This window comes from Rhinopithecus roxellana, chromosome 5 (assembly GCF_007565055.1).
Source record: "Rhinopithecus roxellana isolate Shanxi Qingling chromosome 5, ASM756505v1, whole genome shotgun sequence".
Taxonomy (NCBI): Eukaryota; Metazoa; Chordata; class Mammalia; order Primates; family Cercopithecidae; genus Rhinopithecus; species Rhinopithecus roxellana.
This window is the reverse complement of record NC_044553.1, coordinates 95,299,431-95,324,526: the sequence shown is the minus strand read 5'-3', so window position 1 is coordinate 95,324,526 and position 25,096 is coordinate 95,299,431. Positions and strand designations below refer to the sequence as shown.

Genomic DNA, 25,096 nt, shown 5'->3' with positions numbered 1-25,096 from the left:
TTTTTGTTTACACTGGTTATAGAGGGAAGTCTTAAGAGAGCCACCAGACGCCCTGACAATGTTTTCTTCAAAACACTGTGGTCCACTAGGGGTTGTACCCTTTATTTTATCCCACCATCATTTCAGGTTCTATATGTGTGTATTTTAGCCTAAATGCAATAGTAGCATCATAAAGAACAGAACTGCCAGGCATGGTGGCTCACGCCTGTAATCCCAGCACTTTGGGAGGCCAAGGTGGGCAAATCACCTGAGATCAGGAGTTCAAGACCAGTCTGGCCAACATGGTGAAACCCCATCTCTACTAAAAATACAAAAATTAGCTGGTGTGGTGGTGGGCATCTGTAGTCCCAGCTACTCAGGATGCTGAGGCGAGATAACTGCTTGAACCCAGGAGTGGGAAGTTGCAGTGAGCCGAGATGGCACCATTGCACTCCATCCTGGGCAACAAGAACGAAACTCCATCTCACAAAAATAGAAATGTAAAGAACAGAACTGAAGTAGAAATAGACAGCAACAAATTATCTCATTTTCTGTGACATAGTTAACACTGCTTGAGTTCCTACTGAGGGCTAAGCATAATATTAAGTGAATTAGAGTTTTGTTCTGTTGATACGAAAGGTCAGATTTGTTTGCATATTGTCTATGGCTGCTTTCATGTTACAGTGCAGAGTTGAGTAGTTAGAACAGAGACTGGACCACAAAACCTAAAATATTCACTATCTGATTCTTTACAGAAAACATTTGCTGACCTCTGGTCTACATAACCTTTAGAAATAGGTGTTATTATCTCTGTTTTACACAAGAGAAATTAAGTCTTTTAAAGGCTAAGGCTCTGTCCTTGTCCTTGTTCCTTGACCTTAAAATTTCTAGCAGACACAGCCTGAACCTGTGCAACCAGCAGACCACCATCATCCTTGTTTATCTTCTGTCAGGGAGAGCCTCAGCACCTTAGACCTATATAGTGTAGGATGAATCCCTTCTGTTACTGGCAGCGAATCCATACAGGTCTGCAGAAACCACAGTTCTTACCTCCTCAGAAGAAAGAATTCTGGCCAGGTGTGGTGGCTTATGCCTATAGTCCCAGCACTTTGGGAGGCCGAGGTAGGAGGATCCCTTGAGCCCAGGAGCTTAAGACCAGCCTGGGCAATATAGGGAGACTCCGTCTCCATTTTTTTTTTTATTTTAATAATAATTATAAAAATTTTTTAAACAGAGAATTTGACCAAGGAAACATAAGGCAGAAGGAGAAACCAAGGCAAGTTTTAGTGCAGGAATGAAAGTTTATTTAAAAACTTTAAAGCAGGAACCAAAGGAAGGAAAGTACTCTCAGAAGAGGGCCAAGCCAGTGACTTGAAGCATGGTTTAACTTTGTGACTTGGGGTTTTATAAGTTGGCATGCTTCTGGGGGTCGTGTGTTCCTTCTCTCCTGATTCTGACTTTGGGGTAGGCTGTCTGCATGCTCAGTGGTGTGCTAGCACTTGGGAGGGGAGCAAGTTACAGTGTGTTTACTGGATTTGCACACAGGCTCACTTGAGGCTTTCTTCCCTTACCAGTCGAATGTCTGTAGGACGTCATATACCAGTTAAACTCCTCCATTTTGCCTCTTAATGCACATGCTTGAGCCCACTCGCCCAACTTCTGAGATCTTATCAGGAAGCTGCTCATCACCAATTTTAGGTGTTTCTGTTTATTGAGAGATTGCCTTTCCCAGGTGCTGGCTGTGATTAATTATTATTTTAGAGACACAGTTAACAACCACCTGACCATCATAGGATGGTTGCCTAACAACATTCCTGGTAGGGGATGGGGAGGCCCGCTCATTCCCTGCTTATCCCTGACTAGCTGCCTGCTGTAACATTCCCACTTCCACAAGTCACCAGTCAAGGTTAGCTGTTTCCAGCTGGAGGAAGCTAATGGTGTTCATGGCCCAGGGGAGGTTACGCTTGTTTCCAACCCAGAGCTGTTTCAAGCCCAGGGGAGGTTAGGCTTGATGGCTTGTTTCCAACGTAGTCAGTGGGATGGAGCTGGGAGGAATAGAAAAGATGGAGGGAGAGAGAGAGATTAGGGTCCATATACACATTAAGGTTATACACCTACATGTGCAAACAAATGGTGCACTGCCTCCAAACAAATCCCCAGTTAAGAGGACTGGGTAGAGTTCCAAACTCCTTGCCTCACTTTCAAACGGCCCCCACCAGGGGACTGAGTCCAGTGTGAGCAAAGCCTGAGGGTGCCACAAATACACATGCGTAAAAATGGCCAAATGGTGATACCAACAGCTAAGTCTAAACAGAGCAGAGACCCAGCAACACCCTGCAAGAGTCAGAGGGAGGCTAGGTGCACATCAGCAGCTCGCCTGGTTCCAACGTTTGTCGACTTCTTCAAAATGGCAGAGTCTCTTTGTATCAGTGAAGCTTTGGAAGCAGCAGATGCTGTGACAGAAAGAGAAAAGGAGGTTCCACAAGACAAAGGCACATTGGCAGCTGCTGGAAGCTCCCCTAATATTCTTTCTACGGGGTCAGCTAGCCACGAGCAGCTGGCACTCACAGGTGGCCCCATCGCCCCATCCAACAGAGTATCAGATAGGTGGGTCTGGAGCCTCCTGTGCATACACAGGGCTCCCTATATGGGCCACCAAAAATTGTAACCAGCATAGTAGTCCAACTACTCGCCACTTATGAAAAGAAGACAATATAACAAGAGCAAGGTGTGACAGAGTTTTATTATCTGTGCCAGCAAAGGGAAGTGTGGGTGAAATTCCAAAAATTCCAGTCTTCAATTTGTGGAGTGAACATAGGAGTTTTTAAAGAGAGAATGGTTTGGAATGCAAGAGAGGAGGGGTTAGGAGGTGTCAGGTGGCTCAGTGTGCTTCAACAGCTTATCTTGAAATATTATTCCATTTGGTGAAGGGACCAGAACCATCCTGGGCCCAACCAGGTTACAAATTAATTGTAGTAAATCTTGCAGTAAATTTCTAGATGGAAGTGAGTTTTGGCCTTGGCTGGGGAGAGAATTATGGAAGTATTCAGTTTGTGCCAGGATCCAACCCCTGAAGCTTCTAAGGAAATACATGACCAGATAAACGAGCATGGTGTGCACTTAAAAAGTGTCTAGGTAAATACATGTGCATAAGGCATGGCAGCATAGAATGGGTAAAGAAAGGGAATGGAGGTTCACATTTTGAGGCTGTATTTCAAGATGAATGGAAACACATATGCAGTTTATCTCAAAGTTGTATCTTAAAATTGGGGAGAAAGGAAGAAAAAAGTTTTAAAACCTGGTTTGAAGCCACACTACTCGGTTACAGGCTGAATAAAGAGGGTGACAAATACAGTTTCTCAGAAACATTTAATAGAGACTTTTGAGCAGAAGCCATCTCTTGGGTGGCCACAAGATGGTGGATTTATGCACTGTTATCACCCCAGACCCAGGGTTTATATACCATAGGGAATTTGCCTAAGGGCCGGATTTATGGTAAGTATGTGTTTAAGATAACACCAAGGTTGTTTTGACCTAAGGACAAAATTTCTGGTAAGTACATGGAAGTAGAAATCTTAGGGGCATTTCCAGAACCGGGTTTAATCAGAGGTCAGCATGGTGAATTAGCATCTAAAATGGAGTTCCTCTAGCCTCTACTCCTCTACCTACTACTGTTTTTAATTATCTAACTTGAAAAGTTATAAGGAGAACCAACTTATCAGTCCTCCAAAAACTATTTTGTGATGAGAAAATACATTTTATGAGGTGCCTGCTGATAATAAATACTTGTTTTCTAGTTGCCAAGTTTCCAGGACAGTGAAGATGATGATGATATTCTGCCAAATATGGACAAAAATCCAACAACTCCATCATCAGTTATCTTTCCATTGGTAAAAACTCCTCAATGTCAGCATGTCAGTCCTGGCATGCTAGCTTCTATAAATAGGTAAATATTCATGCATATGATATTTTAATTCTCTGCATCAGAGCAGTGAGGAACATTTAAACATTTCATGAGGACCACAGATGCCAGTAATGGGAAGAGTCATTTAAAAAATCAAGAATATATAGTTTCTAGAAGTTAAGGATGGACAATTTTATCAAGTCAGGGTTCTATTCAATAAATAGCATTGTGATATAATCCACATTTACTTCTGGATCAATTCAAAATGGATCAAGGTTTTACTTGTAAAAAACTAAAAAAAAAAAAAAAAACTAAAGAAACCTTGGAGAATTATTTTATAATACCAGATTAGTGATGGTCTTTCTAACTATAATATAAAACCTACAAGCCATTAATGAAAAGATGAATAAAGTCAACTGTATAAAAATGTTTAACAAATTTTACTTGGTACCAACCACTACAAACAAAAGACAACCTGAGAAAAGAATATATGCAGCTTGTCACAGGCAAAAGGCTAATTTCTGTAATATATACAGCATTCCTACAAATTAACAAGGAATTCATTGTTAATTTTCGTGCATTGCTAGTGAGAAGGTAAATTAGTGCAATCTTTGCAGCAACAGTTTGTAAGTATCAAAATTATAAATGCACATACCCTTTGACTTAGGAAGTTTACTTATAGAATTGTGAATGTACAGCTTATTCATGGTAGCATTGTTTAAATTGCAGTACCTCAAAAATCTATCAGTAGGGACTAATTAAATTAATCCTTGTCCATTATGTAGTCATAGAAATTAATGAAGAGCCAGGCACAGTGGCTGAAGCCTGTAATCCCAGCACTTTGGGAGGCTGAGGTGGGAGGATCACTTGAGCCCAGGAGTTCAAGACCAGCATGGGCAACATAGGAAGACCCCATTTCTACCAAAAAAAAAAAAAAAAAGTTAGCAGGATGCAGTGGGGAAAGCCTGTGGTCCCAGCTACTAGGGAGGCTGATGTAGAAGGATTGCTTGAGTCCCAGAGGTCTAGGCTGCAGTAAGCTGTGATTGCAACAGTTGCACTCTAGCCTGGACAACAGAGTGAGATCCTGTCTCAAAAAAAAAAAAAAGGAATTAATGAAGATATTTTTTATTGCTGTCATGATAAAATGCCTAAGATACATTAAATGGAAAAAAGGTAGATGTAGTGAATAATATACTGTTTGTGTAAATAAAACCTATATGTGTGTATGCATATATGTATATACTTGTGTATGTATATATAATTGCTTTTATTAGATTAAGTATTTCTAAAAGGATGCATAAGAAACCAAAACATTGGTGATCTTTAGGGAGAACTAAGGTAGCTAGAGGAAGGAGAGGGGGGCTTTTGAATTTTGAACCACGTGAAGACAGGAACAATTTGAAACATATACATAAATAAAATTAAGAAAAAAGTAGGGGTGACTGACAATAAAATTTCACCAAAAAAAGATGGAAAGTAGTAAGAATGAGGCCTGAAAATAGGCTATTCCATTTGGCTGATCTTAGAGTACTTTGCACAGAATGAGAGGCAGAAGCAAGATAATAATGACTGAGAAAAAAACTATTCAGTACTCTCAGGAAGCTTGCTAAAATTTTAATTTGCACTTATTGGATAAAAATATAATTTTCCTAGGCATCTAAAAGTTATTTTTTATTTTAGTATTTAGTGCAGGTGAAAGCATATTGAGAATAAAATTTTGGACAAACTTTTTGATAAGCACTTTGACCAAATCATCAAAAGCTTTAAAATATTCATCCTTGGCCGGTGCGGTAGCTCACACCTGTAATCCCAGCACTTTGGGAGGCTTAGGCCAACGGATCACGAGGTCAGAAGTTCGAGACCAGTCTGGCCAACATAGTGAAACCCTGTCTCTACTAAAAATACAAAAAAATTAGCCAGGTGTGGTGGTGTGCGCCTGTAATCCTACCTACCAAGGAGGCTGAGGCAGGAGAATCGTGTGAACCCGGGAGGTGGAGGTTACAGTGAGCCGAGATCACGCCATTGCACTCCAGCCTGGGTGACAGTGCGAGACTCCATCTCAAAAAAAAAAAAAAAAATTCATCCTTTTGGCCATTGAATTTTATTAGACACTTTAAGGAAATATGAGATTTGGACAGGCATGTATTTATATGAACAAAGATGTTCATCATAAAACAATACTGAAAGTTTGAGAATGACCAAAACATCCAAAAATAAGGAAAGTTATAAATTAAGATTTATCCATATAATGGAATATGAAACAAATCATGTCTTCAAGAATGTTTAATGACAGAAAAATATCCACTGGATAGTTTTTTAAAGCTAGGAAAACTACGTTCAGTATGATCCCAATTTTATGTAGCAAATTCATAAGGAAGGAAATTTCTTAACTTACACATCACCAGCCATTATTTCTAGGTTGTAGAATGACACCAGTGTGGGTTGTGGGTTTTTGTTTTTTGTTTTGGGGGATATTTTCTTCCATTTACATCACTTTTACAATTAAGGAAATCCGATAGACTCACTTATGTCATGAATCTATATTGTCTAAAACTTTTTCTTAAAAAAAAGATTTTCTTAGGCTTCTTCACTATCTTTGACTTTACTATCTCTAGTAATTGATGAACTTTTCATAACAGTTTTAAGTAATCAAACAGTTGTATCACTTCAGAGTGAAAAACTCTTTGTCTTCAGAGACATCTCTTTGACAATAGACTTACCAGTTGCTGATCCTGAACAACTGGCTAGGCCTGTTCATTTGTTTTTTGTTTGTTTTTGAGATGGAGTTGCTCAGGTTGGAGAGCAGTGGCACGATCTCGGCTCACTACCACCTCCATCTACCAGGTTCAAGCAATTCTCATGCCCTCAGCCTTCCAAGTAGCTGGAATTACAGGCGCATGCCACCGTACCCGGCTAATTTTTGTTTTTAGTAGAGATGGGGTTTCACCATGTTGCCCAGGCTGGTCTTGAACTCTGACCTCAGGTAATCCACCAGCCTCAGCCTCCCAAAGTGCTGGGATCGCACCTGTTCATTTGTTAAGCAGTTTGCTAATACGTGATGAGGGGTCTATTCATTGCTATACAGCAGTGTTTGATTCAGATAAGTATCTTAATACAGTCACATTTCTACATGTCATGCCTTTAACGTTGTTCCCAAATAGTCATAAAGAACAGGATACTCAGGTATGTAAGATCTTAGAGGTAAGGGAGAGTATGGAAATGGGTGTTCAGCTGGTATTTACTGTCTAAGTGCGATTAGGAATTGTGGGTTTAAGGAATTAAAAACAACCATTCTACTTGGCTTTTAATCTCGTCAGTTATGAGTCAAGCCTATTTACTTGTAAGGGAAGAGATAAGATAAAGGAAATGAAAAAAACAAAAAAAAATTGGTGGTTGGTATGGGGAATTCAAGAAAGATACAGTTTTGTAGAAATAAAAGGCTTGATGAGCTGGATTGGAAACCCAGCACAGTTGAAAAAATTGAGGGTTTTCAATCACCAGGCATATCTTTAAAGTGAATAAACTGAGATTCAATTCGTATAGGGAAGGAAGTGAACAGGAGAGATAATGGTATAGCAAAAGGGAGTCCAAGGACCAGAGGTCTCAGTGGGAGTTTTGGAAAATGAAGAGAGGCAGCAAGATACTGGAAAGAGCTTAGATGGTACAATGAACAGTAAGCAAAGCATAATTTCCCAAAATAGTCTTATTCAGTATTTCCTTTAAAATGTTTAAGCGTTTTGCCCCTTTCCGTAGGCACATTGTATTGTCCTCTTTTAAATACAGAATGTACTTTTTAAAGATGGAAATACATTTGAGGTCAGGCATGGTGGCTCACGCCTGTTATCCCAACACTTTGGGAGGCCCAGGAGGGCAGATTGCTCTTTGATGAGCTCAGGAGTTCGAGAGCAGCCTGGGCAATGTGACAAAACCCTGTCTCTTAAGAAAAATACAAAGATTAGCCAGGCGTGATGGCGCATGCCTGTAGTCCAAGCTACGTGGGAGGCTGAGTTGGAAGGATCACTTGAGCCCAGGAGGCTGAGGCTACAGTGAGCCATTATCATGTTACTGCACTCCAGCCTGGGCAACAGAGTGAGAGAGACCCTGTTTCAAAAAAAGAAATACATTTGAAATTAATTAGGCAATTGTTGTTCAACCTGTGGTTAAAAGTATGACAGTTAACTTAAAATTATTAAGTTGACTTAAAATTATTTTGTATTCAAACAGGAATGATTGTGATAAATATGTTTTTCGTATGCAAAAATATCATAAAAGTAATGGTGGTATTGTCTGGGGCAACATCAAGAAAAAATTAGTAAGTATTTTTCTTTATCTAACACATATCTATGAAACAACTTTAATATATGATAAACTGTGGTAGTTATAAGTGATGTAACAGTCCCTGTCCCTAAGGTGATTATAATGTAACAAGTTACAATAATGAAGCCATGAATGAGGCAAGTACATAAGTACTATAGGATTACAGATGGCATCACATAGACTGAAACATTGGAGCAAGGGGAAAATAGGTAAAAACTTTGATTTTTGGGAAATGAAGGGTGAGAAAAATATACACAGGTCTGGGAAGGATATTTCAGGCAAAACACAAAAGCTTATCTGTTCAAGGATTAAAGAATAATTCAGACTGAGTCATGATTCTCATAAAGTAAGACATTTCATCAAATCCTATGTAACTTTAAAATGGTTTCAAGTGTTTTTCAGATGTAGCTACTTAATTTTATTTTTTTATTTTTTATTTTTTTACATTCTAACATTTAAAATCCAACTACAGAAAATTTTTTTTTTTTTTTTTTGAGACGGAGTCTCGCTCTGTTGCCCGGGCTGGAGTGCAGTGGCCGGATCTCAGCTCATTGCAAGTTCCGCCTCCCAGGTTTACGCCATTCTCCTGCCTCAGCCTCCCGAGTAGCTGGGACTACAGGCGCCCGCCACCTCACCCGGCTAGCTTTTTGTATTTTTTAGTAGAGACGGGGTTTCACCGTGTTAGCCAGGATGGTCTCGAACTCCTGACGTCGTGATCCGCCCGTCTCAGCCTCCCAAAGTGCTGGGATTACAGGCTTGAGCCACCGCGCCTGGCCAGAAAAATTTTTAACTAAAAGATGGCTTAATAGAATGATCTATATCCCTCAGAGAAAAGATTAGGACAATCCTTATCCCCTTGAATTACTTTTTAAAATTTTAATTTTCTGATTTTAATTGCAATAACTGATTATCAATCAGATATAAGTACTAGGATTCTGGAAAAAGTATTTCATCTCAAATTTCGTCAAAGTAAGTAGCTAATCTTAGAGAATGGTAACTTATGGGAACCCCTTTGAGTCCCTTGCTTTATGACACTGAGCAAGTTACTTAAGCTTTCTAGTATCATTTTATTCATGTGTGGTATGACAGTGGGGATCATGATTATATTGATTTATGTTACCAAATGATTTTGAGGGCTAAATGATATAATGCAGTGTTTTACCTCATGTCAGAAAAAAATACATTTATATCACAGTCTGTTGAGCATGAATTTGTATCTCAAAAATTTCTTCAAACAGTACTTACTCTTAGTATAGGGGCTATTATATTTTTTATTCTGTTACTTTTTATTTTTAAAAGATTTAAGGATTGCCAGTCATGGTCAATAGTTTGATAAGCATTGTAATGTGTGTGAGCATGTACTTCAAACTTGCCATTTACGTTACCATTTTAGCCAAGAATTTCAAGTACAGAGAATTAAAATTCTCCTAGTACAAAACATTGTATTGTTAAATTAACAGACTGTAGGTAAAATACAGTAATTACTATTCTGTATAGTAATTACTATACTGTAATAGTATAGTATTGTAATTATAATTACTATATATAATCATGATAAATTTTGTTTATGTTTTATGTTTACTAAACCAGTATATTTATTACTTAATTAGTACATTTTGGCAACTTTTGGAGGCCCACAGACTATCCTTTAACTGCTATAGCATTAGTTTATAGTAATTTCTTTTTTTTTTTTTTTTTTTTTCTTTTGAGACGAGTCTCGCTCTATCGCCCAGGCTGGAGTGCAGTGGCCGGATCTCAGCTCACTGCAAGCTCCGCCTCCGGGGTTTACGCCATTCTCCTGCTTCAGCCTCCCGAGTAGCTGGGACTACAGGCGCCCGCCACCTCGCCCGGCTAGTTTTTTGTATTTTTTAGTAGAGACGGGGTTTCACCGTGTTAGCCAGGATGGTCTCGATCTCCTGACCTCGTGATCCACCCGTCTCGGCCTCCCAAAGTGCTGGGATTACAGGCTTGAGCCACCGCGCCCGGCCAGTTTATAGTAATTTCTTATGAGTAGTGTTTGCCAGCAGTGGGAAACAACACTGAGTAAGTCATGGTTCTTGCCCTGAATAAACCCAAAAGATAATTAGGCATTTCACAGATAATTATAATGTGATTAAATGTTGTTATAGGTATATGTTCAAAGTAACCTGGGGATAAGCATGCTTAATTTTGTCTAGATTTGAGGTAGACTTCACCAGGAGGTACCATTTAGCTATTAATAGTAACTCTTTTATAGGTTGAAACTGATTTCTCAACTCCAACACCAAGAAGGAGAACCCCACTTAACACAGGTAATATACTTAAAGCTTTCTTTTGTGGCTCAGTTCTATTATAAGGTAGATTCTTTATTTAAATGGTATTAAAATTAATTGCTCTCAAGTGGACAGACTTACTAGCATTTTATTCCTTATAGTTGTTTTCAGTTTTATTGAAAGTACTTTTAGAAATTTATTAATCTAGGCCGGGCGCGGTGGCTCAAGCCTGTAATCCCAGCACTTTGGGAGGCCGAGACGGGCGGATCACGAGGTCAGGAGATCGAGACCATCCTGGCGAACACGGTGAAACCCCGTCTCTACTAAAAATACAAAAAAAAACTAGCCGGCGAGGTGGCGGGCACCTGTAGTCCCAGCTACTCAGAGGCTGAGGCAGGAGAATGACATGAACCCGGGAGGCGGAGCTTGCAGTGAGCTGAGATCCGGCCACTGCACTCCAGTCCGGGCGACAGAGCGAGACTCCGCCTCAAAAAAAAAAAAAAAAAAAAGAAATTTATTAATCTTTTTATTAAACTTCTCTTCACAGATTTAGGAGAAAACTCTGGTATTGGAAAACTTTTCACTAATGCTGTGGAATCTTTAGATGAAGAAGAGAAAGATTATTATTTTTCAAACTCTGATTCTGCATAGTAAAATGAGAAAATATGATTCCTGGGATTTTTACCATAAAGCAGACAATGTGTTTGTGTTTTCAACTGGAGTACATGTATTTTCTTTGTAAAGTAGCTTTCTATGAAAATGTGGACTTCTTTGAAGGTTTCATGTGTTTGTGTTCAAACTAAAATATCCTTATTGCTGCAGCTTACTAAAAATGTAAAGAAAATTGTTTTTGCTTGTGTAGGTATCTGTACATTTCTGTTTTTGCATATTAAAATATATAGATACTTTTTAAATAAGCATCCAAGTCTGTTTACTTTAAGAAAATCATTTCCCAAACATTTTTTTTTTAATTTCAAGAAAATTTTGCTACCATTTAAGTAAGTAAGGGAAGGTGAGAAGGATGACAGAGGTTGTACTGGTAGCTATTGAATTCATGAAAACTTTTAAGTTAGCATTTGTTACCAGTTATTATCCAAGCTAGAGTAGGATTTGTTACCAGTTGTTATCCAAGCCTAATGTTTAAATTACACATTGTTAAAATTAAATTACACATTGTTGACATGCTTCTCTCCTGATTCTTTTTATTTTATGTGATTGGCATATCTATGAAACCTACGTAAATTTAGTTTATTGCTTTGCCATTTTACTAGGTAAAATTAGAGAACAGATTTTGTTCTCTAATTTTTAAGTGTTATTTACATATGCAGATACGGCTTAAATATTTTGACTAGACAGTTAATAGATCCACCATTAGTAATCAATATATTATGTCATAATAAACATCCTTTTTCTTTCACTGAAATTTCATTTATAAATAAACTTATTTTCGCTTATTATGTTTTGAAACTTGACATAGGATATTTTCCCTCTGGCTACACATTCATCTACCTTTGTTCTCTATTTAGATTATTCAAATAAAGTTAGTTTGGTTTTATAGTATTTGTTTCTTGTTTTTTGTTTGTTACTAATAATTACTGGGTGATAGAAATAAAAACAAATCACGAGTGGTCCTGTTTAAGTTTCCTAAAAAAATAAAAATAAAAAAAAAACCAGTAACATTTTCTTGTTTCTTAATTGTTTGTTTTAGTCAGAGCAGGCGTGGTGTCATATACCTGTAGTTTCAACTACCTGGGAGGCTGAGGAAGGAGGATTGCTTGAGCCTAGGAGTTCAAGGCTGAAGTGTGCTATGATCATGCCTGCAACTAGCCACTGCACTCTAGCCTGGGCAACAGAAAAAGACTCCTCTTAAATAAGTAAATAAAATAGTAATAATCAGCAGTTGTATAATTATAGGACTCATGGAAACACTAAAAAGAACAGTGCAATTGGACTAAGATAATTCTTTAAACTACCATGATTATTTCTGCCATAAAGACCATTGGTGGATATAGGATGGATCAAAAGAAAGGGTTATTTTGGAGTGGCCAAAAAAAAAAAATGCTGTTGTATTACTTGAGTTGCCAATATTTGATCTAATGCTGTACTGCTTGGAGTTAATGGATAGTGTTTTAGGAGTTAAGAAGGTGGTTAAATCCCTTAACAAAAAGTAAAAAGGTAATTGAAATAGCATAAACTTGACTCAAATCAAGAGTCTGACCCCTACTGCCCATATATTCCCTTGTCCTATCAGAACTCCTTCAGCACCTTCACTATTCTAAGGTATCTCACCTGCTAGGTACCTGGTTTGTCCCATTTCTATCAGGTCATAAGATGAACTAATAATTAAGGTAAGTAACCTCCAAAGGAGACTTAAAAGTGGAAAAGAAAAAGACCTTAAGGACTTAAATAAGATGGATAATTAATGGTTAATGGCTACCAATGAGAGTATAGGAGGAGGCTATTGCAAGCCTAAATATGGATAGAGCTCTCCACACAGAAAGCATAAATAAATGAAATCCTCTAGGTTATGTCAAACACCATGTTAGTTTATGTAATTTTTTTTGGTCTGCTGGGTACACACACAGCTGAGTCTGAGCATGTGGTATCTCTGAGGTTGAGAGACTGCATGATTCTGGCTTGGAGCTGGGGCAAAGCACCACCAGAGATGCCCCTACCCGCAGTCCCTGCTGACAATGTAGCAGCAGCATGACGCATGAAGATGTAGCACAGTGGAAGGAGAAAGGCTCCTTTCCTCCTGTCAAAGCTTAGCATTGTGCTCACTATTAAAGGAGAAATAACTCAAAAAGTCCAGTTACAGAAAATCGATAACTGCACACTAGGCAATAACTTAGTGTTTCCTCTCTGTGGTTTTGACAGAATTATTGAGCAGCAGACATAAGAAGTCAGCTGCTTTCAGACAAGTTGAGAGTTGATACTATCTCAAAGGAGCTAAGCAGGATAACTTTTTTGTCCCCCTTTATCAACACCGTAGAGTGAAAGAGAATCATATCTAGTTTCTGGGTTCTGCTTCTAGATTTGCCAGCCTAAACTTGAATAAGTCACTTGTTTCTGGGCATCACTTTTATCATTTGGTAAGAAAGGGAAGAGAAGTGATTTGAATTACATGAGCTCTTTAGTCCCTGCCAGATTTAAGGTGAGGAAAGCTCTCTGCGGTGAGGCTGGTTCAAGTACCCAACAATGTAATAGGGGTAAAAATGAGGCCGAGAATAAAGGACTCACATAATTAAAGGCTGCTTTAGTACTAGACTGACTAGAAGAAAGATGTCATATATATTGCAGATACAAGCAAAGCCTTCTGTTTTTGTTTTTGTTTTTGAGATAGTCTGACTCTGTCGCCCAGGCTGGAGTGCAGTGACGCGATCTCGGCTCACTGCAAGCTCCACCTCCCAGTTTCACGCCATTCTCCTGCCTCAGCCTCCCGAGTAGCTGGGACTACAGGTGCCCGCCACCACGCCCGGCTAATTTTTTTGTATTTTTAGTAGAGACAGGGTTTCACCGTGTTAGCCTGGATGGTCTCGACCTCCTGACCTCGTGATCTGCCTGGGATTACAGGCGTGAGCCACTGTGCCCGGCCCCAAGCAAAGCCTTCTTAATGTCATCACAGACAACAGAATGGATCAAAACAGTAAATGTAATGTGGTCAACATAATGGGCCTGCATTCAGTAATTTATATTGAAAAGAAACTTTCTAAGTCCAAACCAATATACCACTTTGAATATACTAAGGCAATAAAAAAGAGTAAGGTAGCTGGGAGTTTGTATTAGTCCATTCTCACACTGCTATGAAGAAATAACCCAAGACTGGGAAATTTATAAGGAAAAGATTTTAATTGACTCACAGTTCTGCATGGCTGGGGAGGCCTCAGGAAACTTACAATCATGGTGGAGGGGAAGCCAACGTCTCCTTTTCCACATGGCACTAGGCAAGAGAACTGCAGAGTGAACAGAGGAAAAGCTCCTTATAAAACCATCAGATCCTCTGAAAACTATCACGAGAACAGCATGGGGGAACCGCCCCCATGATCTAATCACCTTCCAGGAGGTCCCTCCCCAACATATGGGGATTATAATTCAGATTACAAGTCAAGATGAGATTTTGGTTGGGGACACAGCCAAACCATATTAGAGTTCATATTAACAGATTTGACAGTACTTAACTGGGACGCACCTCTGGTCAGATAAACATTCAGTTAAGTTTTCTACTTTCCTAGTTAGTGGGTCATTTATCTCACAACCACCCATCACCCACACCTTACCAAGTACACATACTTAGAATCAGTACACTTAAAGTATACTATCTATACATGGGAGAAATTGACAAGTTGGCTCTAGTCAGACATATCAACTTTACTATTTATCACAACAGTACAACTTTAATCTTGGGAAACATTCCAAAGTATATCTCTAGCTTAGCTTTTCCTTTCTTAAACTATCCTTAGTAACACTTTTAATAAACCTTGTTTTATTTAATAAAAAAATTAGTTTCATAATCTAGTCAAAATGATCACTGAACATCAGATTTTTCTTTTTTAATAATTTATATAATCTATATAAATAAAAATATACAATATAAAATATATTTAAGGAAATATTCTCTTATTTACAAACAAACAATCACAAAACAGCAATGATTATTGAAGTGCGTTTAATATTGTGAGAGTTCTTTGAAAACCCCATTTTGAGCAGCTTGATTATGCATCAGATTTCAGTCTATCTTGGTTAAGATCATTTGGTAACATTTGTATGTCAAATACATAGTGAACATATCTATAGATCTCCTCAGCCTTCTGATGAGTTACTTGTGCATACATGGAGATTTCTTGAGGTGAGCTGAAAAATAAATGAGACAAAATCATTACACTAGGACTTTTGGCTTTTATAAAATTTAATATTACCTAAAGAACACCAAACACAGTAGCCTTTAAGGAAATCATCTCAAGCATTATCCATCCAGCTGATACGTCTTGAAAATTAGTTTGGATAAAACAGCTACTTGATTCCTTTCCTTAAAATTATCTAGAAAAACAATTCCAATATCTTCAATGAACTGAATGTTTTTGTGTTCCCCAAAATTCATATGTTGAAGCCCTGATCCCAATGTGATGGTATTTGGAAGAGGCAACTTCGAGAATTAGTTGATAAAGGTGGATATCCTCGTGCACTTATAAGAAGAGGTCAAAGAGCTAGCTAGCTCTATTTCTGCCATGTGAGGATATAATGAGAAGGCAGTAGTCTGTGACTCAGTAAAAAGCTCTCTCCAGAACCCAGCCACATCTCAGACTTCCAGTATCCAGAACTGGCAGAAATAAACTTCTGTTGTTTATAAATTACCCAGTTTATGGTATTTCAGCATTGCAGCATGAGCTAAGACAGTATCTGATGTAGGCCTTTAATTAAAATGAACTACATTCTAAAATCTCCCTCTTCAAGCAATATAAATGCTCATTTTTCTTGTTACAGAACTGAACAGCCCAGAAATGTTAGATTGCAAGGTCAAATGTAACTGCTATTTATTGTCTCTCCACAGAGCTCTAAGGTTCTCAAAGGAAATCCCGACACCTATTTTTTCTTTTCTTTGATTAATGTCCCTCAGCTTCATATAGTAACTAATATATGTTGGCAGGCAAAAAATGTTTACTGAATAAAATAATCTAACAGGCACAATGCCTCTTAAATTTTTTTAATGTTAAACTTCTATGGAATGCTTTTAAGAATCTTTTAAAAGTAATCATTTAAAAATATTACAACAGACATACCTGTTAGCCATCCTTTTCACAGATGAAAACTGGTGACACATATTTAATGCAGTTATATAACTTATATTGGGAATACTTAAATAAAACTGGAGTGCCTCACTTTTACTACTATTCATCACTGTTGGAACATGAATACCAACATTCTTTCTTTGTTCCACTAAAGACAGTTCCTTTAGCAAATCTGCAGTTTCTTCTTGGCAGGAACTGAAAAGAATTCGGATTCCAGCGCCAATTAGGGTAGTCAGCAGGTTGTCATAGCTTTTTGTTCTCCTAAACATCCTTGATGTGTCTCCTAAATATTTAAATTTAGGGAAAGGCAAACTTTAGTAACTAATATCAAGTAGAATCATTAATATACTTTATTTTATTAAAATCCCAAGATCTACACCATTGGCAAACAAGTGCCACATTCTGCTAATGAGAAACCCTACAACTAATGTTTCTCAAATATCTGAGAAAGAAAATAGGGATAACTATGAGCGCCTTGAGCTGGAATCAACATAGAAAGGTGAATAAGTAAGGAAGAGCTTATATTCCTACATAATTCACTCCTGAAGGCCAAGATTGTATTACTCATCTCTAATTTTTCATGCTACCTCTGAGGAAGGGCGCATTAAGTACTAGTTTAAGTCACATAAAATTATCTTATGTATTTATTCCAAAGAATCACTCAACAAATACCCTGTACACCCATTTTAATGTCATCTTGTCAATTAGTTCCCTACCCTTTCTTGTTCATTTTCTATTCCATATTCTACTTAAATCCTTTTATTGGTATTCGCTATTATGGCCCCTGATACTTTTCTATAATGTTTGCCATGTTACTTTCCTGTCTATTCCAAATCTATTTCCTTTATCCCCGACTTTTCAAATTAAAAAGAGGCTGGGGCTGGGCACGGTGGCTCACACATATAATCCCAGCACTTTGGGGGGCTGAGGCAGGCAGATTACGAGGTCGAGAGATCGAGACCATCCTGGCCAACATGGTGAAACCTCGTCTCTACAAAAAATACAAAAAAAAATTAGTTGAGCGTGGTGGCACGCGTCTGTAGTCCCAGCTACTCAGGAGGCTCAGGCAGGAGAATCACCTGAACCCAGGAAGCAGAGGTTGCAGTGAGCCGAGATTGCGCCACTGCACTCCAGCCTGGGTGACAGAGCGAGACTCTGCCTCCAAAAAAAAAAAAAGGCTGGACACGGTGGCTCATGCCTGGAATCCCAGCACTTTGGAATGCTGAGGCTGGCAGATCACCTGAGGTCCGGAGTTCGAGACCAGTTTGACCAACATGGTGAAACTCCGTCTCTACTAAAAATATAAAAATTAGCTGGGCATGGTGGCACATGCCTCTAATCCCAGCTACTCGGGAGGCTGAGGCAAGAGAATTGCTTGAACCTGGGAGGTGGAAGTTGCAGTGAGCTGAGATCGTGCCACTGCACTCCAGCCTGAGCGACAGAGCAAGACTCTGTCTCAAAAAAAAAAAAGGAAAAAAAAAATTGGGTAACCAAAAGATAAAATGACTTATCTAAGGCTACATGGTTCACCAATGACAAAATGGGGATGAAAAAGCTGCCCAATTCCCATATTATCTTCCTCATATTATCTTATGTAATTTATATTTTACATAAATTACACTATTACCAAAAGTATAAATCTTCAATTCTTCTGCAGTGGCTTTCACAACTACATGATTTTACTTAGTTCTCATAATATTACAAGACGAATAGGACAAGTGTATTACTAGTTCCTCAGAGGCAGTGATTTGTCAGTGCAATGTCGCATAAAGAAACCAGTAATCGGTGTGTCTTCTGATTCCGTATCTCATGATCTTTTCACTGTTCTTAAGAGCTCGCCATACAATTGAATAATTACTGCAGAAATCTTCTACCTGAAGCTCCAATCCTGCACTTCCAAATGCATCCTAGGCACCCACTTCAGTGACCCATTGAGAACTCGATCTTAACGTGTTCAAAATTGAACTTTCCTTGTCCCTCTTATCTGTTGCTTCCATTATATTCATAATTGCAATAAACAGTACCACTATTTAACTGCCCAATAACCAAGAAGTTGGTCAACTCAGTAATTCTCAACTTCTCCCACCAACTCTTGCTAATCCTGACTCCTTAAACATCTCCCAAATACTACTACTCCTCCCCATTGCTGCCTTATTTAAGGCCCTCATTCTTCATGGGTTCCTGAAAAAGTCTTATGTTTGGCAGACTTGCCTTCAATTTCCGACCCTTCAGTTCTCATAAGCTGCATTTAAATACAATAACTAATGAAAGCCATTATGGCTGCATGAAAATATGAATGACATTCACCAGTCAAGTGTTTATATTTTAAGAGTTTCCCATATCCTAATAATAGAAGAATAAACTAAGTTAACAGTAAAGTTCCTTTACAGTCTTATAAACAAAGATACTTAAAAATACAAACCTGTTTTTTCTCTGTCCTTTTCCACAATCACACATATTCTTTCAAACATACTCTGCAGGTGCTGGATCTGCTCAATGAGCTTGTTCTTATTGACACTATTTAACATCTCAGACTGAGACCTCCTTTCCACCACCATGCGGTTACTCACGATGTAATCACAGCCATTAAGAGGACAAACTTCTACTTGCAGCCCATGAATTGCTCTTAGGGAAGAAATTACTTCTAATCCAGAAGTTATTTCATGACCACCTACAAGAATACAGGTTTCTTTTCCTTCCTGTGGAAGTCTAAGAGAAGTATGTGTCCCAGCTAAATGTGGTCTTGAATTGGAACAGGATGCCCCTGAAGTGCTAGAATCCTCCAAAGCACTACCATCCTGAAAAAGTGGAAAACACTGGTCACAATCAGGTGAAATACATAAATGTGCCATAAATGTCTCATGTCCGAAGTTGATTCTCCGTACTGAGAATGTCCAGTTTTCTTCCTTCAATTTGACCAAAGTGACAATAAATGAAGGAACACATAAGTCACTATTCTTATACTTCAAAAAACTATAAAGCTATAATTAACAACAAAAGCTAAGAACAGTAGGATGTAAAGAAATAGGAGAAAGTCTAAAAATGAACAGGAAAGGAAATAAGTGTTAAAAAAGAAAATTGTAATTTTTAGCCTAGAGAAAAAAAATAAATGAACGGAAGGTGAAATAACCTTAGAGCAGATTAGAGTTCATTGTGAAGAATAAGGAAACCAGACAAGACATTTTTGAAAAATAATAGGAAGATTAGATAACCAGAAAGTATCTCCAGTTGAAAACAACTAAACCTGTTTAGTTTTAAAAATTAACATTTTTAAATTAACATTTAAAAAACTACATTTTTGTAAAAAATACTTAGAAATACATAAATGGTCTGACGAGAAAGGAAGGAATACACCGAGGTCAAAAACAACATGGAAGTGAGAATTTTGGAAGTTACTTAAGCCAGAACCAGCTTTCCTTTCCAAAGTAATCTGCCAAATCCTGTGAACCATGAGCTCCTCTTTTTGCAGAGGCATAGGGCACAGGAAACAGTGCCAGATGTCCGAACCTCTGCCCCCAAAAATGGTTAAACATTTATTATAAGCGCAAATAAAAAATAAATCTACTCCAAAAAAGCAGAAAGGAAAAAGTAATTGTCAATCTTGATATCTGGTAGAGAGGGAAAAATCTCAGAATTGGTATCTACATATTGGCCCCACAGCCCTCATGTAGGCTTGTAGCCAGAATACACAATACCTGTGTGATCCACAAAAAGTAATAAAATGTGCTCTCAAAAAAGAAATGCAAATGGCTCTTACGAGCTATATAAATGTATGAAACTGAAAGAAAAAAGATGCTTTCAAATTTGCTATGCAAAGAAAAACACAAATTTGAAACTATATGACATGCCATCTCTCACTAGGTTGACAATATTCTCTGTTAATAAGGTTCTGGAGAAATCAGAAATTCTTTTACAGTGCTGGTAGTAATAATGTGGTACAGGGCCAGGTGCGGTGGCTCACGCCTGTAAGCACTTTGGGTGGCTAAGGCAAGTGGATCACTTGAGGTTGGGAGTTCGAGACCAGCCTGGCCAACATGGTGACCCCATCTCGACTAAAAATACAAAAATTCTCTGGGTGTGGGAGGCGGAGTTTGCAGTGAGCCGAGATCACGCCACTGCACTCCAGCCTGGACGACAGAGCAAGACTCTGCCTCAAAAAAAAAAAAAAAAAAAAAAGGTACAAACCCTATAGAGAAGTTAGCAATATCTGGCAATATTACATATGCATTTACTTTTTACAGCAATTCCAAGAAATTAATCCCAAAGTTACACCAGCAACATTTAAGAGAATACAAACATGGCTATTTATTATAAGAACAAAAGATTAGAAACAACCCACATGTGCATCAATATGGAAATGTTGAATAAATTATTACATAATCATACAATGGTGTATGCAGCTACACAAAGTAATGAGGAACATATATCTGTATATTACTATTGAGTGAACCTGAGGATATAGTTTTAAGTAAAAAAATCAAGATGGGATAAAGTATGTACTATATTTTACTACTTACCTAAGGAAGATTAAAAATATAAAAGTATCTAATTATATATTTCAAACAATGTATAAACAAACCGAAGTATATAGATATTTTTAATTATTACTTTTGTACAAGGAAGGAAACAGTGAAGGACACAAAAATAAAACTGAATTTTTTTTTTTTTTGAGATGGAGTTTTGCTCTTGTCGTCAAGGCTGGAGTGCAATGGTACAGTCTCAGCTCACTGCAACCTCTGCCTACTGGGTTCAAGTCATTCTCCTGCCTCAGCCTCCCAAGTAGCTGGGATTACAGGTGCCTGCTACAACACCCGGCTAATTTTTATATTTTTAGTAGAGACAGGGTTTCAAACCATGTTGGCCCGGCTGGTCTTGAGCTCCTGACCTCAGGTGATCCACCCACCTCGGCCTCCCAAAGTGCTGGGATTACAGGCTTGAGCCACCGTGCCTGGCCTGGAATTTGTTGAATATAAATTATTTTGTAGATTTTAATTTGGGACCATGAACAAAATAAATAAAAAGGCATCCCATTTTCACGCACTGAAAAATTTAACATTATTAAAATGACAATACTACCCAAAATGATCTATGGATTCAATACAATCCCTTTCAAAATTCCAAAAGGATATATAGCAGAAATGGGAAAATCCATACTAAATTTCATATATTTCAAGGGACTCTGAATATCTAAAACAATCTTTTAAAAAAAAAAAAAGAAAACTCAGACTTACCAACTTACTATAAAGCTACAGGAATGAAGACAGTGTGGTACTGGCATAGAAAAAGACATATGCCAAAGAAATGAGAGTCTAGAAATAAACACTCACACATATGGTCAATTGATTTTAAGTAAGATAGCCATGCACCACCACCAACAAAAGCTGGACTTTTACATCATTAACAAAAGTTAACTCAAAATGATTCAAAGGTATACACTGAAGAATTAAAACTATAAAACTCTTACAAGGAAACATAAAGGAAAATCTTCATGACTTTGGATTTGGCAAGATGTTCTCTTCCCATACTTGTGTCAGCAGATTGCTCTAGTTACTTGGTGTTTGCTAGACTGGTGGGAGGGAGCACTAGGAGTGTGGAATTGGTGTTTTCTGTTGTCCTGGTTCGACTTGTTTCCGTAGGTCTCGAAGGTAGGAATTTCTCAGTGATCTTACTCTCCCTCCCAGTTATTAGAGACCTCTAATTGTCTAAGCTTAAGATGTTTTCCTGCCCTTCTCCCAGTTATAGAGGGTATTTTTCTTGTTTCCTTCCTGATCTGCGGTCTTCACCTAAGCTCTGAGGGCAATATAGTTTGCTGCTCTTCCCCCAGTAGCTTAAAGCTTTTTGTTCCATAGGGGAAAGTTGGAAAGGAACAAGGTGAGGCATGGTTCCTTTTCCACAGCAACTGCTTATCTCTTCCCCAAGGACTGTATGAAGAACAAGGATTTTTCTCATTCTCAGTCTTTTTTATGAATCCCTGATGAGTGTGTGAAGAGCCCATGAGTGGCCGTAAATTCCCCTTGTGTCTACAACTCCCAGGGGTTCTAAACTTTCGTGCTAGTCCATTGCCTTTTGCAATTCACTAACGTTTTAGCTGAAATTTTTTTTTAAATTTTTTTTTAGAGAGTCTCACTTTGTTGCCCAGGCTGGAGTGCAGTGTCACGATCACAGCTCACTGCAGCCTCAACCTCCCAGGGTCAGGTGATCCTTCCACCTTAGCATGCTGAGTAGCTAGGACTACAGGTATGCACCAGCATGCCAGGCTAATTTTTTTGTTGTTTTTGTTTCGTTTTTCTTTTTTTTGATATGGAGTCTCGCTATGTTACACAGGCTGGAGTGCAGCAGCGCAATCTTAGCTCACTGCAACCTCTCCCTCCCTGCTTCAAGCAATTCTCCTGGCGCAGCCTCCTGAATAGCTAGGGCTACAGGCATCTGCCACCATGTCTGGCTAATTTTTCGTATTTTTAGTAATGATGGAGTTTCACCGTGTTGGCCAGGCTGGTCTCAAACTCCTGACTTCAAGTGATCCACCTGCCTTGGCCTCTCAAAGTGTGGGATTATAGGCGTAAGCCACTGCCCCCGGTCAGCTGAATTATTTTTACCACATTTTATAGTGTCCAGTGATTCCCATGAATCAGCAAGTTTTTCATTGGAGGGGCCTGTTTTTCCTTAAATATCAGCCTAATTGTTTGCCCTACAACCTTAGCTCTGTAATGGTTTTAAGAAAACATGACTTTGCTGATGACTGGCTCTTTGTTATAGTAAGGATGGGAGCAATACTCCCTCTACCTTTCTACATCGTAACTTAAGGTGGACTTTCTATCTTTTAACATAATAAACTAAGATCAACATCCTAATTATTCAGAAATTATCACTAAAATATATTTAATATTTAATTTTTAAAAAAGAATAATACATGTAATGAAGGAGGAAATGGCCACTAAAGAACTAGAAGAAAATAGTGGAAGTACTTAATTATCTTAGAGTATGGCTTTCTAAACACGACAAGGTCAGGAAGTACAAAGAAAAAAATCTAGGCTGCATAAAGAAGTTATATTTCATATAGCAAGAAACACTAAACACAAAACAAAAAAAAGCAAATAAAAGACAAGGAATACTGTTTGTAATATTCATGACAATGCAAATATTAGTATTTTTAATCTGTGAAGATTTTTGTCAGCGTAGTCTATTTTATGCCTTTTCAAATTTACCTCAAAAATTCTTTCCCCTCCTAATTTCAAGTAATAAGAATCATACTATATGTAATTTTATTCACTAATAGTAGAAAACTTAAAACATCTTTCCATTAAGATCTACTGATCCTTTTTCATAGTGCTCTTCAAAGTATCACTAGCCTATATCTATTTTTTAGTTAGGACATACCAAAGTAGAAATACTGCTTAAAGTGTTAGTGATTACCAGTGCTTATTTCTCTTTTCAAAGTAAAGAGCACTGGAGTGTGGTGTGGGGGTGAATAGGCATCTATGGTAATTTGAAGCCCAGAAGGGCAGTGTGGAGGCACCCAGCCTCTGTAGCCTCATCTCCACTGCCCAGATAGAGTTAGCCCAGGGTCAGGAGGGACTCTGCCTTGTCGAGAAAAGCCTAGCATACTGAGACACTCACAAATGTCACTAGTGTGAATTACAGCTGAAGAAACTACACAGAAACTACACTACTGTATCCACCTAGAACCAAGGCCAACACACCCCACCAAAACTGACACCCTAAGACCCATTTATACAAATAAGTCTTTCCCTCGGAAATTACTCCATAAAACTTCATGAGGTGAATATCCCACTAGATGTGTAGAAATCAACATAAAGACACGTCATATATGAAAAAGCAAGGACATGATACTTCCAAAGGAACACAATAATTCTCAAATAAAAGACCCCAATTACAATGAATTATATAAAAATAGTAATCTTGCCAGGCATGGTGTTGCACGTCTATAGTCCCAGCTACTAAGAAGGCCGAGGTAGGAGGATCACGTGAGTCCAGGAGTTCAAGTCAGCAGTGAGCTATGATCGCACCTGTGGATAGCCACTGTACTCCAGCCTAGGCAACACAATGAGAACTCATCCTGGGATTTTAATTTCTATGCTATCGATGAGGATATTGAAACTCAAAGAAATTAAGTACTTTCTTGTTCTCCAGTCTATTATAAAGACTTAATGTAGTCAATCTTTTCCTAACAATGCCTTCAAGAAATAACTATGCCTCCCCCTGCAAAAAAAAAAAAACTGGGGACGATTTGCAACTGGAAACACAAATATGAGGACCATTGTGTGGACACTGTCAAGCATGTGGCTAAAGGCAGAGTGTGATGAAACTTCTTGGGGATAAAGAGAAGTAGAAGCAGAGAGTAGAATAGTAGTTAGTAAGGGGGTTAAGGTTGGGGTGGAGGGTGTTGGTCAAATGATACAAAATTTCAGATAGGAAGACTATAGTCAATTACAAGGTATTTTATCTTGAAAATCACTGAAAGAGTAAATTTTAAGTGTTCTCAACCAAAAAATGATAAGTATTTGAGGTAATACATATGTTAATTAGCTTGATCTAGCCATTCCACAATGTATACATATTTCAAAACATGTTATACTTGATAAATACATACAATTATTTGTCAATTATAAAAATTATTAATTTTTAATAAGTCTATTTTCAGTCTCACGCCTAGTTAGGCAAACAAATGAATCAATATATACGGCTCCTATTATTTCTTTAACCCCTATTTAGCAAAATTACTGTAATTATAAACTCTTAAAAACAGGAAACAGTTTTACAGTGATTCTTCTAGAAATAGCACAACAGGGAGAAGGTAAAACTGAACTACTTAGCAGTCATTCTGGAAGGAAATGGAA

At 38.1% G+C, this 25,096-nt stretch overlaps 2 protein-coding genes across 6 annotated transcripts in view; one reads left to right on the top strand and one right to left on the bottom strand.

Moving 5' to 3' along the window:
• Positions 1–12,012, top strand: part of MIS18BP1 (MIS18 binding protein 1) — a 57,765-nt gene extending 45,753 nt beyond the window's left edge. Inside the window, exons 14-17 of one of the 2 annotated variants that reach the window (XM_030930054.1) lie at positions 3,777–3,925; positions 8,108–8,195; positions 10,437–10,491; positions 11,000–12,012. In XM_030930054.1, the coding sequence (XP_030785914.1) occupies positions 3,777–3,925; positions 8,108–8,195; positions 10,437–10,491; positions 11,000–11,103 (396 nt within the window). In that variant the 3' untranslated portion in view covers positions 11,104–12,012. The remainder of the gene's footprint in view (positions 1–3,776; positions 3,926–8,107; positions 8,196–10,436; positions 10,492–10,999) is intronic. The other variant, XM_030930055.1, reaches the window with a different exon arrangement.
• The window catches only part of FANCM (FA complementation group M), a 93,933-nt gene continuing 70,106 nt past the window's right edge, over positions 1,270–25,096 (bottom strand). For 3 of the 4 annotated variants that reach the window (XR_004057232.1, XR_004057234.1, XR_004057233.1), the window contains 4 exons: positions 18,661–19,036; positions 16,230–16,521; positions 14,313–15,303; positions 1,270–2,024 (listed from right to left, as the gene is read on the bottom strand). Coding sequence is in view for 1 of the 4 variants with exons in the window: in XM_010389295.2 (XP_010387597.2) it covers positions 15,165–15,303; positions 16,230–16,521; positions 18,661–19,036 (807 nt within the window). In the remaining 3 variants the exon portion in view is untranslated. Of the gene's footprint in view, positions 2,025–14,280; positions 15,304–16,229; positions 16,522–18,660; positions 19,037–25,096 lie in introns of those variants that run through there. The other variant, XM_010389295.2, reaches the window with a different exon arrangement.